The 13,159-nt window shown below is 51.0% G+C and overlaps 1 protein-coding gene across 1 annotated transcript in view; it reads left to right on the top strand.

The window, feature by feature from the left end:
* LOC131264047 (zinc finger protein 853) overlaps nucleotides 1-9,921 on the top strand; it is a 46,083-nt gene extending 36,162 nt beyond the window's left edge. The window contains exons 4-5 of the mRNA XM_058266337.1: nucleotides 7,885-8,121; nucleotides 8,215-9,921. Of these exons, the coding sequence (XP_058122320.1) occupies nucleotides 7,885-8,121; nucleotides 8,215-9,921 (1,944 nt within the window). The remainder of the gene's footprint in view (nucleotides 1-7,884; nucleotides 8,122-8,214) is intronic.
* The last annotated feature ends 3,238 nt before the right edge of the window (nucleotides 9,922-13,159 follow it).

The following is a 13,159-nucleotide window of genomic DNA, read 5'->3' as shown; positions in this document are numbered from 1 at the left end:
CAAGAAGCAAATATTTTTATTTATTGTTTTATGTTTTATGCTTTTATCTTTCGTTGCTGCTGCTGCTGCTGCTTGTGGGGTTTGTGTCTGATGGGACGCCCTTTCCCCAAAAGGGATTGAAGGGGGAAGGAGAGGTGAGGTGCACCTACAGGAGCAACGTCCTGTCGCACTTCTTCTGCGCGTCCCCCGCCCAAAAGTAAACCCTGTAACAATCGTCGGTCGAGTTATTTCAACTCTTTCGCATTCGAACCACCCTTACGTTTTCCACTCCCCTGTCTTCGGGGTGGCATTCGCGAACGTGTGTGTACGTGGTGTGAGCGTGTGTACCAAGGACCGAGGACATGGGCTACAGCCCTTTTTCCCCCCTCACCACGAACCGTTGTGCTTTGCTGAAATCATCTTCTCTTATTGATCATATTGTCTGCAATGCGCTGCTGGTGCAATTTTCGCGTCCATCCATGTGTGTGTGTTTCGGTGCTGGCCAGGGTCGGGATTTTGGCTCCCCCTCTACTCGCGGCACTTTATGCTACTTTTATTACACTTCGCCCGGGCAAAATTTGGCCAAATCCCGTGCTGCTAACCACCTTTTATATCCTTGGAGTGACAATTGGTTGAGTCGAACGCACGAACGAACGAACCAAAAAAAAACGATTTGTACCAGCGTTCCGTGTTTGTATGTGTGTCACGACGATTGTAAAGAAATAAAAAAATCGAGCATAAGATGCCCCGCACGAAGATTCTCCCTCCCCCAGAGCCTCGAGGACACCCTCGCGAGCCGTTCCCAAGCACGAACGAATCGTGATTTTATTATTTACATCGCGAATTGTTCGGCGTTTGCAGCCGCATATCAACATATGCTCACCAGTCTGCAGTGGCCGTGGTGTACTGACACACACACACCAGTAGTGGATATATATGCCTTTGAATGGGTGCTTGCGGTGGCAATGATGGCGAATTTATTTTCAATAAATTTTACAACCCCTCGGTAGGATTTTATATCGCTAACAAATCAGCCGATGAATAATTTACCCAGTCTCCCTCTCTCTCCCTCTTTCTCTCTCTCTCTGCTATTGTACGATCAAAGGCGGTGGAACAGTAAATTTTGATGACTTTCGCAGTCTAAACTGTCGGGAGGATTCTCTCCCTTGATCGGTGAATGCAGCAAAACGACAAAAGACCGTTCAAGGAAAATTGTCGTTTTTGAGAAATAAAATCCAGATTACTCAAGTATCCAACCCGAAGAAATGAGTTGCACAGTCAATATTCCTCATTTGGACAAAAAACACTCCCAAGTGCAATAAATGGACATGAAAACACCCGTTTTTGAAATGCAGGTCGAGTAACCGTGGCCAATGGGATTCGTTGCGGCAAGCGGATAAACAACCGTAAGGAGAATTGTCGCACAGTTGATTGGGATTTTCATCAGTCATAAACATTGATTGAATCCTTAAGGTTCTGCGTTGTGACCGTTATCGTAAAATGCGGCATCATGGGACGCGGATGGATTGGAGCGTAACGGCATCCTCTGCGATTTCTTTCGCTTCATGGACGATTAATTTAGTCCCAGCTCGAGTAAGTGGCCACGGGATGCAACCGAAACGCGCACTAGTGCGGAAAATATGTTTACAGGCATTTCGTTTGTTCGTTGTCGAGAACAATTTATTGACTTCTCGCCCGAGATCAACGCCTCTGCGGCTGCGAAAATGCTGCAGCCGGTCGCAGACAGAGAGTCACTAATCAAATTTAGCGCTCGCCTGCGCTGGCGTTTTATTAATTAAATCTTCTGCTATCGTTGCATCGTGATGCCTGGGGAGTGAAAATTTCCCCCCCAAACGGCGGGGAGAAAGCCTTGCCGGTGCCGTTAGAAGTTCGGGCTGAAGTAGTAGATCACATTTTCGGCCCGAAACGGTTGCGCATAAATCAAATTCCGTCCTTGTCGACAGTCCACCGGGGCGAACCCGAGGCTGACTGCTTTATGACAAGGACGCTCTCGAGATGAGTTTGGGCCGGTTTGACAAAAAAAAAGGAAAACTTTCTAGGTGCCACCGGGCAGCGAGTGGAAAACGGCGAAAAATCTCGTTCGGCCAACTCGGTCCACAACGATCACCCTTTCTCTCGTGCTTTCCCGTCCCTAGACCGCCTCCCAACAACGTCGCACCGGCTGCTAAGGCCACATTTGGTGCCAAAAACTAGCCTGGCGAAAGCGAAAGCAATAAAATTAAAAATATATCGTCCTTAACATTCAACTTTGGCTGTCAACAGAACAACCGTCCTCCGGACCGTTGTCCCGCGGCACTTGTCTTGGTCATCCAGTAAACGAATCTTTTCGGTCGGATCTCATTTACTCACTCACTCACTCGCTCATGGATTATCTCGCCGCTCGCCCCATGTGGGTTTGGTCGATAGTCATTAAATGGAGGCGCATGGTCACCCACGGAAATGTTCGCCCATTCCCACTACAACGATGATGAAGATGGTCGTATTTATGTGTACAAAAGCGTGGAGGAGAAATAAAACACCTCCTCCTTTTGTCCAATAAAATTATAAAAACTGTTCCCACAAGCCGCCCAAACTTGGACGGATGGATGTTTCAAGGCAAGACGAAATGGATGTTTTTCTTTTAATTCTTCTCCACCACAACGGCTCATGTTACGAAATGGAACTTTGCAATTCGTTTGTCGTGTGAAATCCTTTCTTTCTTCCCATTCTTCATCGCTCGAGCTCAAGTTCACTGTTTGTAGTATCAAGATCGAAGCAAAAGCTCTGAGAATATCAGCATGATAGAATGAAAAAAAGCATACTAATAACTCTGGAGAAAAGAAGTGGTTAATTTTTGCCACCCATCGCCATCATCGTAATCATCTTGTTCGAACTTGAGGTCAGGGGCAACGCGCCAATGGCTCGCCGGCTCGCCCGGGACGCAATAAATCAAAATGCAAATGGTCCCCCGGGAATGATAAATCTCGACCGAACCACGTCGCGCCCCGCTTCCGATTCCCGGTTTTCATCCGTTTCCAAGTTGGTGGAAAACCCCTTTTAACTTGTGGAGAAAGAATCTTCAATATTCAAAGGTTTTCTGCTTGCAGTGGGTTTTTCTCGCCACCGAAAATAGACCGTTTTTGTCCGAAATGTTTTACAACCAGCTCCGGTTTCCCTGCTGATAGTTGCTGTTTCGATTATAATTTTCCACCGAGCAGGAAAAAATCTCGGTTGCGTTGCGCTTCGTTTTGTATCGAGAAAAACACAACGCAAGAAATGTTTCGGTCACTTTTGCTCCATTCTCATTTTTCTTCTCCAGCTTCCGGTTCGAGCTTCCTGTCGTTTTGTTACTGGTGTTGGGGTTTTGATTTTTCCAGACCATAATGCTATTATACACAAAGCAGCCCCGAACCCTAATTCATTCGTTACTGTTCTTGCTTTCTTCACTTCACATTTTCCGTAACACAAACGGACAGCAGTAGTCGACCGGAACGATTTTCCAGTACCCTATTTTTTCACACAAACACACTGCATGGCCTTTGGATCAAGATGGTCAAACATTCTTTTTTTATCATGCTTCTCTTGTAGTACAAGAAGGAAAGGAGATATCCTCTCGCCAACGCCAATCTCCGAAACACATTACGGTATTGTGTGACGTTTGTTTTTATTTTTTTCCGCACATTTTCCCACTTCCTGACAAACGCGGGTTTCTTGTTGGGTTCCCTGGGAGCTTTCTATACTATCCTTTTCCTGGAAAGTGCTTCTTGTTCCCCCATTTGGCAATGTGACAAATGCAAATGTGAGCAAATTTCTTGGCAAACCTTTCAGCGGGTTCTGAATCCTGTTTGAAAGGAGCTTTTTGTGAAACCTTTCTTGATGAAATTAAATAAAATCATTATAAAATTGTATGTTCTACATGAGAATGGAAATATTTCTTCGAAAAAAAATCCGGTTTGGAACGTTAAAAATGGAAAACTCATTAATAAAAATCAAAACAAAAATCTATCCTTAATAAAGTACCGCATTGACACGAGCAACCGTCCTTCCTCTGTTCTCCCCCGTGCTCCACCATTCCGAATGGGGCCACTTGCACCTTTTCACTCAATTTGCCAATCGCTCAAAAAACCCGGTATGCCCTCCGCAGTCATTATTCATCCCGGAGTTCATCCACGGAGACACAATCAAGATCGATGCAGATTTTCCAGGTCGGGTGCGAGGACGGGGCAAAGGGTCGGGGTCGACCAGCATGCACCAGCACCAACGTCATCGTGCAAAAACGCATCAGCATACATCATCCTCATTCGTGGCGATGCGCTCGTTCGGGAAAGGAGCAGTAAAAAGGAAAAATTACTTTGTGCTCCCTCCCCCCGGAAAGATAAACTGTCGCGAGCGCGGGGGTGTTGTTGGGGTGTCCAGCGTGTCGGGTGTTTGTGTGCGTGTGTAACAGTGGGCCGAAAAATATTACGCCCGAGAAGAAGGAAGAAAGCACCCTTCCAACCCTCCCCCACCCATCGTCCCCGTTTTGGGTCGTTTATCAAAAAGCATTATAATTTCCAGTTGCTGGTTGGTGGAAGAGGTGAGTGTGAGGGGTAAGGGAGAAGCATTGACAGCATCCAACACGAACGGAGTTCCGCTGCGTTGCCGCAAGGGTCCGCTACCAGGAGGGCACCACTTCTGTGCCGGCGTAACGTAACGTAACGTACGAACGTGTAATTATCTCCGGTGGTTCGTTCGCAACGTTCGTCCCCCCAGTCCCATCGCCCCGTCCCGACCGAGGCCCCGGAGGGATGGGTACACCACATCAACCTGTCGCGCCCGGTTCGATTGGCAACCCACGAAAGCGGGGAAGCACAACCTCGACGCCGCCGGAGACAATGCGCCTTCGAAGTGGTTGGCCACTTTATCAACGCCAGCATCGACAGCATCGAATTTGTATGCTTCGTGCAAGGCCTCGGCCGCATCCCTTTCCTCGGCTCTTCCCCAGCTCGGCCGGCGGACACCATTGCGTTTTATTATTATTTTTGGGGCTTTTGAACTCGCAGCATCGCATTTCGTGGCCTCTTCGGCGCTGGTAGCGCCCAACGATGATCACGCACCTTTTATGTACCCGCGGGCTGTTTTTGCCCATCCTCCCACATACACACACACACACGCGCGCTCTTGGGTGCGGCTACCACCACAGCGATCCACCGGCAGACACCCACCCAGATTCCAGAAGCCACGAAAGAGCGTGGAACGCAAGAAAGGAAGGCGGAGTGCGCCGTTCGCTTGGGCTGAAGGATGAAAAATGGAGGACTCCCGAGTGGAGATGTGGCAGAAGAAAATGATCGACACCCGGAGGGACCGCGCGGCCTTCATTTTTTCCCGCACGCCCAAAACAGTAGACGGCGACGCCAGTCCTTTTGTGCCTCCTCGACATCTGCACTTTTCTTGTATCGGCTGTTTTTCCCTGTTTTTTGTTTTGTTTCGTCGCTCAAAACATTTTATCGGGTATTCACCCAATCCCGGCGTCGTCTTCGGGAGGGTGGTTGATAATTCCCTCCCCCTCCCCACCCGGAAAACAACGTACCCATCGCGTGTGAGTGAAAGGCACTTGTAAGAGTGATCGCGCGCAAGCAAATTATCGACCCGAACCCGATCGTTTGCGCCAAAAGCGAAAAAAAAGGATCCGAAGACACCGACCGGATTGGGGCGAATATTCTCAAACCGCGCCCGGGTCCAGCGGTAATGATCCTTGAAGTGGTTTCGAAAATATTTGCTGGGAGAATTTCCCAATCACTCGATCGATTGATTGTTTGAACGGCGTCCGGTGGTTGTTGTTGTTGCTGATGGTGTCGGGTGCGACTTCTTCGGCACCGGCGCCCAAATTATGCTGCCGAACTCGAGAACCCGTTGGCAAAGTGGGGTGAGGGGGAAGGCCAGCAAAGAAGCGCGGGGGAACCGCTTAAGCCTTCGAGTGTCAAGTGCAATCGAAGGCAGCGGACGAAGCGCCAACGCAGCAACATATTGCCACGATAAAGCTTCTTACGATAATATTTGACTTCGAAACATTCGTAAATCATTAGGGGTAAGGGGGGGGGGGGGGGGATGAAGAAGGTGTTGATGTTGATGGAGAGGCTCCGGGGCAAATGGGTTTTTAAAGGTTGTACGTCTACCTGTTTGACGAAGAGGAAGCGGCACTCGGTCTGGGTCGAATCGATGGGAAACCATTTTCTAGTTATGTGGGAGTACACCTCCGTGTCGGTCTTCGACGACGTGTAGCGCATCTTTCTTCAGCCCCACCACCACCACCACCACCACCGTGGGCACATTAAACACGGCATCATACGAAACATTAGAGTGCCATCGAGATAAATGCACATGGCGGGAGACGGGTTGTTTGCGTTGGGAGATTTATTTGACTGACTGACTCCGAACGTTGTTTGAACGGCGCGCCGTGGTTTGTGTTGGGTGCAAATTTGTGAAACGTGACTCTGCATTAAGCCGTCCTTGCCGGTGTTTTGCTAATGATCAGGTGTTTCGCATGTTTTCCGGCAAGTGTACTTTGTTGCTTCTTTTCGATTGCTGGATAATGGGAACTCAAACATGTATTATACCGTAGTGCTTTGAAAAGCCTTTGATCCGCAATGTGGCAATCACTGAGCTAGAAGCTTTCAAATCAATATGTTTATTTTTTGAGTTCACCTGAAATGTAACCAATTTTAAAAAGCATACAAAAATGATATGGGAAAAATTCTTTGCCGGTCTAGGAAGAACAGTGCTATTTTATTGGAATAAACGGGACCCCTTTTGGACCAAAACGAGTTCCCCTTCGGTATTTCCCAAAACCACCATCACCTTACCACTGTGATAAACACCAGGGAAAAACTTCATCCGAAATCATTGAAATCATAAATCGAATAATCCAAAGTCTATAGCCACCCTCATTCGAATCGCCGACCAATAAGGAGCCACCGACAGCCGATTGGAAATCCCAACGGACTCCGGAGCTCCCGAGGCCGATATAAATCTGGCAACGTTAACTGATTCCACCGTTTATCGTAAGCCGTAAGGTTTTCGGCTGCCAGAAGAAAAGAGATGCGTTTTCTCACTTAATTAACCGGTTTGTCCACCCCCCCCGCTGGCCGCATCGACGAACCGCCTTTTATCATGCGACGCCATGTCAAGTGTTCGCGTCCCGCCTGTCGCCGCTCCTTCCGCGTTGGTGGGACGTAATTAAAAATGCGCCGCCATCGCCGCCGACAGCCGATGATTGAAGCGACCACACTCGCGCCGTTACCGAAACAACGACGACCTCAAACCCCGTGCAGGGAGAATATCTTAATTATTTAAATTCCCACCATTAAAATATTGGCCTAATTCTCTAATTTACCACCCTGCTCGACAAACACCGGGCACAAGGGGGAAAGCTGGTGTTCGGGATCGGAAACAGAATCGATCGGGCCTGGAGAAGAAGCTTGAAACATTTCGGTCGGCTGGTGTAGAAAGTGTTCGATAATGGCGTTGCTTTCCTCGTTCATTCAATCATCGAGAGATTTCTTTATGTCTCACACACACACATACACACCTGTCTTCCGGAGGAACCGTTCGGTCCGTTTGAGCGATGCCGAACATAGGTTCAATTTGGGTTTTTTTATGAGTCCTTAATTTGTCCTCCCCCCCGGGTCCCCAAAGTCGCCGTGGTGAATCTCTTCACAACGAAACAATCAACCTAATGAGAATGTTCGATCTAATCTGGTCGCCATTGACCGGACATCCTTTCGGTTGCTGCCACAACCGCGGGCCCGAATAATGATGCTCGTTCGGGCGGACATTTATCGACATCGTCGATTTCCCGCCCGAACGCGACGTATCGAATGCTGGGTTTACTAATCCGTTCGCTTGTGCCGTGTTTCTCTTCCGCAGATCGATGCCCTTGATTTTCACTTGATCCACCGGCGCTGCAGCAGAACGACAGACCTAATGACTATGGCGGATGGCAGTTATGACCCAATGGGGCACATCCAAACGGGTCGTCCACACGCGTACTACCTGTGCCAGGCGGCAGCGGTCGCGCTGGAGCAGCAGCAGCAGCAGGAGCAGCACCATCACCGCCATCATCACCAACAGCAGCAGCAGCAGCAGCAACAGCAGCAGGAACACGCGGAGCAGGTAGATTCACAACCTCAGCAATCGGAGCAGCAGCAGCAGCTGGAGCGACGAGAGCAGGCCGATACGCCTCCGTCGACCGATCAGTCGAACCCGGTCCGGTCGCGCCCATCCTCGGACGATGGACACGAGAACAACAACAACCTGCCCGCGGCCGCCAACAACAATCTGTTCTGCTCGGAGCAGAAGAAGCACAAGCGGAAACGGCTGTCGGCGGTGCTGGACAAGCTGCACAACGGCGGCACGGTGGTCAACCACAACAACAACAATGTCGGCGAGGGTCAGCCGTTTAAGGTCAAGTGTGGCGATTCGCGCTCGAGCGCCGAAGACTCCGCCGAGGACTCGGTGTTTCCGTACTCCGCTAGTCCGCGCATCAGCGTCAGCCCGTTGCGCCTGTCCGAGGTCGATGAGAATGTGCCACAGCAGATGACGAAGAAGGTGCAGCGCGCCCAGCACCAGGCGCTGCCGGTGGGCGGCCACGACCAGCAGCTTCCGTCACCTTCGCAGCAGCATCAGGCCAAGCTGAATGCGCTCCAGCAGGCGATGGTGCCACTGCAGCCCTCCCACAACAAGCAGGACGATTCGCAGAGCATGTACAAGCAGCTGCAGTATTTCAACCCGCTGGCCCTGTTCAACTACCTGCCCGAGCCGACGAAGCTCCTCTACCAGGAGTTTGCCGCCCGCCAGCGAAGCCATTCCGACTCCGACCTCCAGCAGCAGCAGCAACTGGAGCAGCAGAAGCTGCAGCAGCTGGACCAGCGGAGTCTTCAGTCACCGACGCAGGCCGGGCCGAAGAAGAAACGGGCCAGCCATGGGAGCGCGGGAACCGGCGGCCGGGGTTCGCAGAAGCGTCCTCAGGCGGCAAGCAGACGGAACAGCAATGCGAGTAGCAGCAGCGGAAGTGCCCCACTCGACCCGCAGGAACATCCGCTCGATCTGTCCATGAAGTCGACCGGCAGCGGCAGCCGGCCCTCGCTGCACGCCGAGTCGCCGACTCTCCTGACGACTGTGATCAAGGAGGAGCCCGTGATCAAGGACGAGTCTCCTCCGCCGCCCCCCATGCCCGGCTCCCCGTTCCCATCGGGAATGATCGTCAAACGCGAGCACTTCCCCGAGCTGCGCCAATCGCCCGCCTTCGAGCATCTCACCAACGGTGCCGGCCTGTCGGTGGTTCCGTCGATGACCGGCCCGGGTGGCTTCAACCTGAACGTGTCGCCCGTCGTCGAGGCCATGCCACCCGGGTCCGACGTGGCTTACATGTGTCCCGTGTGCGGGCAGCTGTTCTCCCTGCAAGACCGACTCGCGAAGCATATGGCGTCCCGGCACAAGAGCCGCACCGGTGCCACCGACATCACCAAGTCGTACATGTGCGAGGTGTGCCAGCGGTCGTTCGCCCGCTCGGACATGCTGACGCGCCACATGCGCCTCCACACCGGCGTTAAGCCGTACTCGTGCAAGGTGTGCGGGCAGATCTTCTCGCGATCGGACCATCTCTCCACGCACCAGCGGACGCACACCGGCGAGAAGCCGTACAAGTGTCCGCAGTGCCCGTACGCCGCCTGCCGCCGGGACATGATCACGCGGCATATGCGCACCCACACCCGGCACGAAATACAGCGCGGTGGCGGCGGTGGTGGTGGTGGATCGAACGGTGGCAGTACCAGCCCACTGATGGACCAGAAGTCACTCCTGCTACCGCTGGTGAACCTCAGCACGGGCCGGGGCCTCAAGAAGGAGGGTGCGTTCGGAGGTGTCAGCGCCAACTACGCCCTGGAAGCGACGACTGAATCGTAGGCCCGAGCCGAGCGTCCAGTCCACCCCAGGTGGCCCGGCCAGCGCGGGTTTCGCGTGCATTCCTGAAGACTTTCATTTGATTTCAGCTTCAACACAAGGCTCACTTTGATTTAACGTTTGCTTAACACACAAAAATGGTAGTTCCTGGTAGTAGACGCGTGTTTTCAACATACTATTTAGTTCGTTTTTACTTTACGATTTGTGTATTTGTGCGTGCGTGCGTGTGTCGTTGCCTGGAGGAGGAAGGAGTGGACCAGAAACCTCAGCCCAACTAGACTAGAGCTAGGCATTTTGCGAGTCGGCAAATAGATATTAGGTGCCAGATGGGGCCATCCAAAACCATGGAGTAACTAGTTTAGTATACGGTATACTGAAACCTGTAGGTTCCATATGTAAGCCGGGACGGGTTCGGTCACCAGTGTTGTGCCGGTGTGTGTGCGGAAATCTCGATGGTTGTGATTATTTTGTGTCTCCCCAACAAGTGCACAACATCGGTGACCAGAACCGAAGCCGTTCCCAGTTTTAAGTCAACACAAGAGGAGGACTTCCTGAAAGAACCGTGGAGGCGTAGGAGCGTGTGTGCGAGTTACGTTTTGCATTTTAACTTACGCGTGCTAGTCTGTAGAGATTTCAATGGAGGGACTCGCCGACTCGGTGAGCCCGAACGGTCCTTGACTCTTTTCACCTTCTCCCCCCGTTCGTAACGCAAGAGGTGTACCGTACGGCTTCGCCATACATTCCCCGGGACTGTGTTTTATTCCTCACCACGAAGGTGCAAACATCAACGGTTTCAAAGCTAGAATAGACAGCGATTGAACGATTTCAAACTGACCGTGTTAGTGGATAACGCATATACATCCGTAGCTCATGGGAGTTTAAAAACTAACATAACCTGACAAACACACAACAGTAGAACAGATGAACATGAGTAGGACGAGAAAGTAGCAATGAGTACGCCTTACCAAACCGTGTGCCTTAATTCGGTGGAAACTTCACGTACAGACTCTCACTTACACACCTAGAGCAGAGACAGTTAGAACTAGGAAATCCAACACCAAGCACAATAGTGCAGCATCCTGGAAAAAAAGCCGGAGAAAATTGTAGAATCCGTAGAGTGTAGTCCAAATTTTTACACCCGACAAACAAAGATGGTAGATGGGATAGAACTTTATGAAACACACACAACACCATTAGATTAGGATCGGAACCGAAAAGCAAACACACCACAAACAAAAAAGCACCAGATACGAGCGGATATCGACTCGCCCGGAAGTCTTTCCTCCCGACAAAGGAAAAAGCTAACACAGTGTCTTTGATGGAACACGAACGGAAAATAGTGCACGCGCATCTTACCAGCCAGCATTATCCTTTTGCAGCTCTCTGTAAAAAAAACAACTTCCCGATCCATTCCCGTTTTTCCCTTTCCCGGTGGGCAAAGTAAATCGGAACGCTCCCGTTCAGGAGCCATCGTTCAACGGATTTCTTGGCTTCGTTGGCTTTTCAAGAAACGCCATTACGCCAACGTTCAAAACCCCCGCAGGTTCCTTACCCCGCCGGAACACGCAGAGAGAGAGAGAGGCAGTAAAAGATTTCACAAACTACCGCATGATCTTAATTTAAATTTGCAATCATGCAAATTGAATATTAAACCTACCTACTCCGCTTCTGCAAACCATCGTCAAGTCAGGATTTCTTAGCCTTCACTTTATGCACACTGCATTGTGTGCTTCTGCCCCTTTGCCTTTGTTTTCATACTTTCAGGGTGCCGGGTTTTTTTTCTGTTTTTTGTAACTTCTTGTAGAAAGACGGATCCTTTCCCCTTGCCCCAGGTGCCCCAGCAAGTCCTACCGGCTAGCAAGTTTTCATTTAACCACCCGCTAAACCATAAAACCGTGCACTGAGCGCCACCCGCGATGATGTTTGGTGGCACGCGGGACGCGCCATAATGGACATAATTAGCGTTTTCCTTGCCGTTTGGTGCATAAGCCTGCCCGGGAACCTGAGCGTGCATAGTTATTACCACCCTCATGCGAGGTTCTGGGGGAATCGGCGAGGAATGCTGGACCGGAACTAGGCCCACGCGAACACGAACCCCCTTATTCGAAGGCCTATAGTAATGAGCTCCTTGTTGAATGTTGGGGGAGCATGCAAAACTTTGAGAACCTTGAATTCATCCTTTGTGGATTTATTGTTTGCGAACTTAGACTGACATGTTTCGGTTCTGATTCATACGAAAAGTCGTTGGCCATTAGTTCGATGTATGACGACTCTGCTTTCAACCATTCCCGATGCCTTTCGGGGATCTCTCGTTTCGGACTAACAACCGCTGAACAAACCGCCGACGTGGTCACATCACGACACCGTCCAGTTCAGGCCGCGAGGTCGCGTTGAAAGCACCTCCATATAAGCTCGTGGGTTTGTGTGTGAGTGTATGGCGCAGGCAGGCCAGCCAACAACAGCCGCAATCTGCATTGCACCCAACCGGGCTTGTTGCAGTATAAATTTGGCGTGAGTCAGTGCCTTCATGTCCAAAGGAACCCAGAGTCCCAGAGTCGGTGGAGCTTTTTTCGTTTCGCCTTTCGCCTGTGTGGTGGTGAAACAATTTCCTCGCCTTTTTGTATTAGTCTTTCATAACTGCAAGTCCCCCGAGCCGGTATGTGTGTGTTTGGGGAGGGAGGGAAACTAAATGGTAAGCCCCCGCCACACTTAATGTCTACCATCCGATTGGAAAAACGAGGACCCAACCGACCACCACAGGGCCAGGCATGCAATCGAGCCCCATGCCTTGGCAAGTAACACCGATACACCGAAGCGGAAGCCTCCTGTGCACTATCCTTTGTCTTTTCCACACCCCCAAGCTCACCTCCCTGGCAATCAGTGGGTGGACAATGAAACGGTACCGGGTCCTTTCAGTCGCGGAAGAGTTTTACCGAACGGAAAGAGAAAGGATCTCTTTAGCGACGGTGTGTTGAGTTTTATACCGTCGGGACGGTTGGCTTTGTCCTTTGCCATACCAGGACTGGGAAACAAAACTATCTTTCCGCCCATCTCCCATCCCACTCTCGTTCCTTCCATGGAGACTCGGGATCGTTCGCCCGAAAACGTCGGGTGAATTATGGCTTTTCAGGCAAAAAGCTTACACTTTAGGCAGGCGAGAGAGATATGGCTCGGGTGCCCTGGGAATGAATGGCCTCGTGACTAGAGGTCCCACACGCTTTTTACCCGTCGCTTACAGGAT

This window comes from Anopheles coustani, chromosome 2, assembly GCF_943734705.1.
Source record: "Anopheles coustani chromosome 2, idAnoCousDA_361_x.2, whole genome shotgun sequence".
NCBI classification, from domain to species: Eukaryota; Metazoa; Arthropoda; class Insecta; order Diptera; family Culicidae; genus Anopheles; species Anopheles coustani.
The sequence above is the reverse complement of the archived record's forward strand: the minus strand, read 5'-3'. Positions and strand labels throughout refer to the sequence as shown.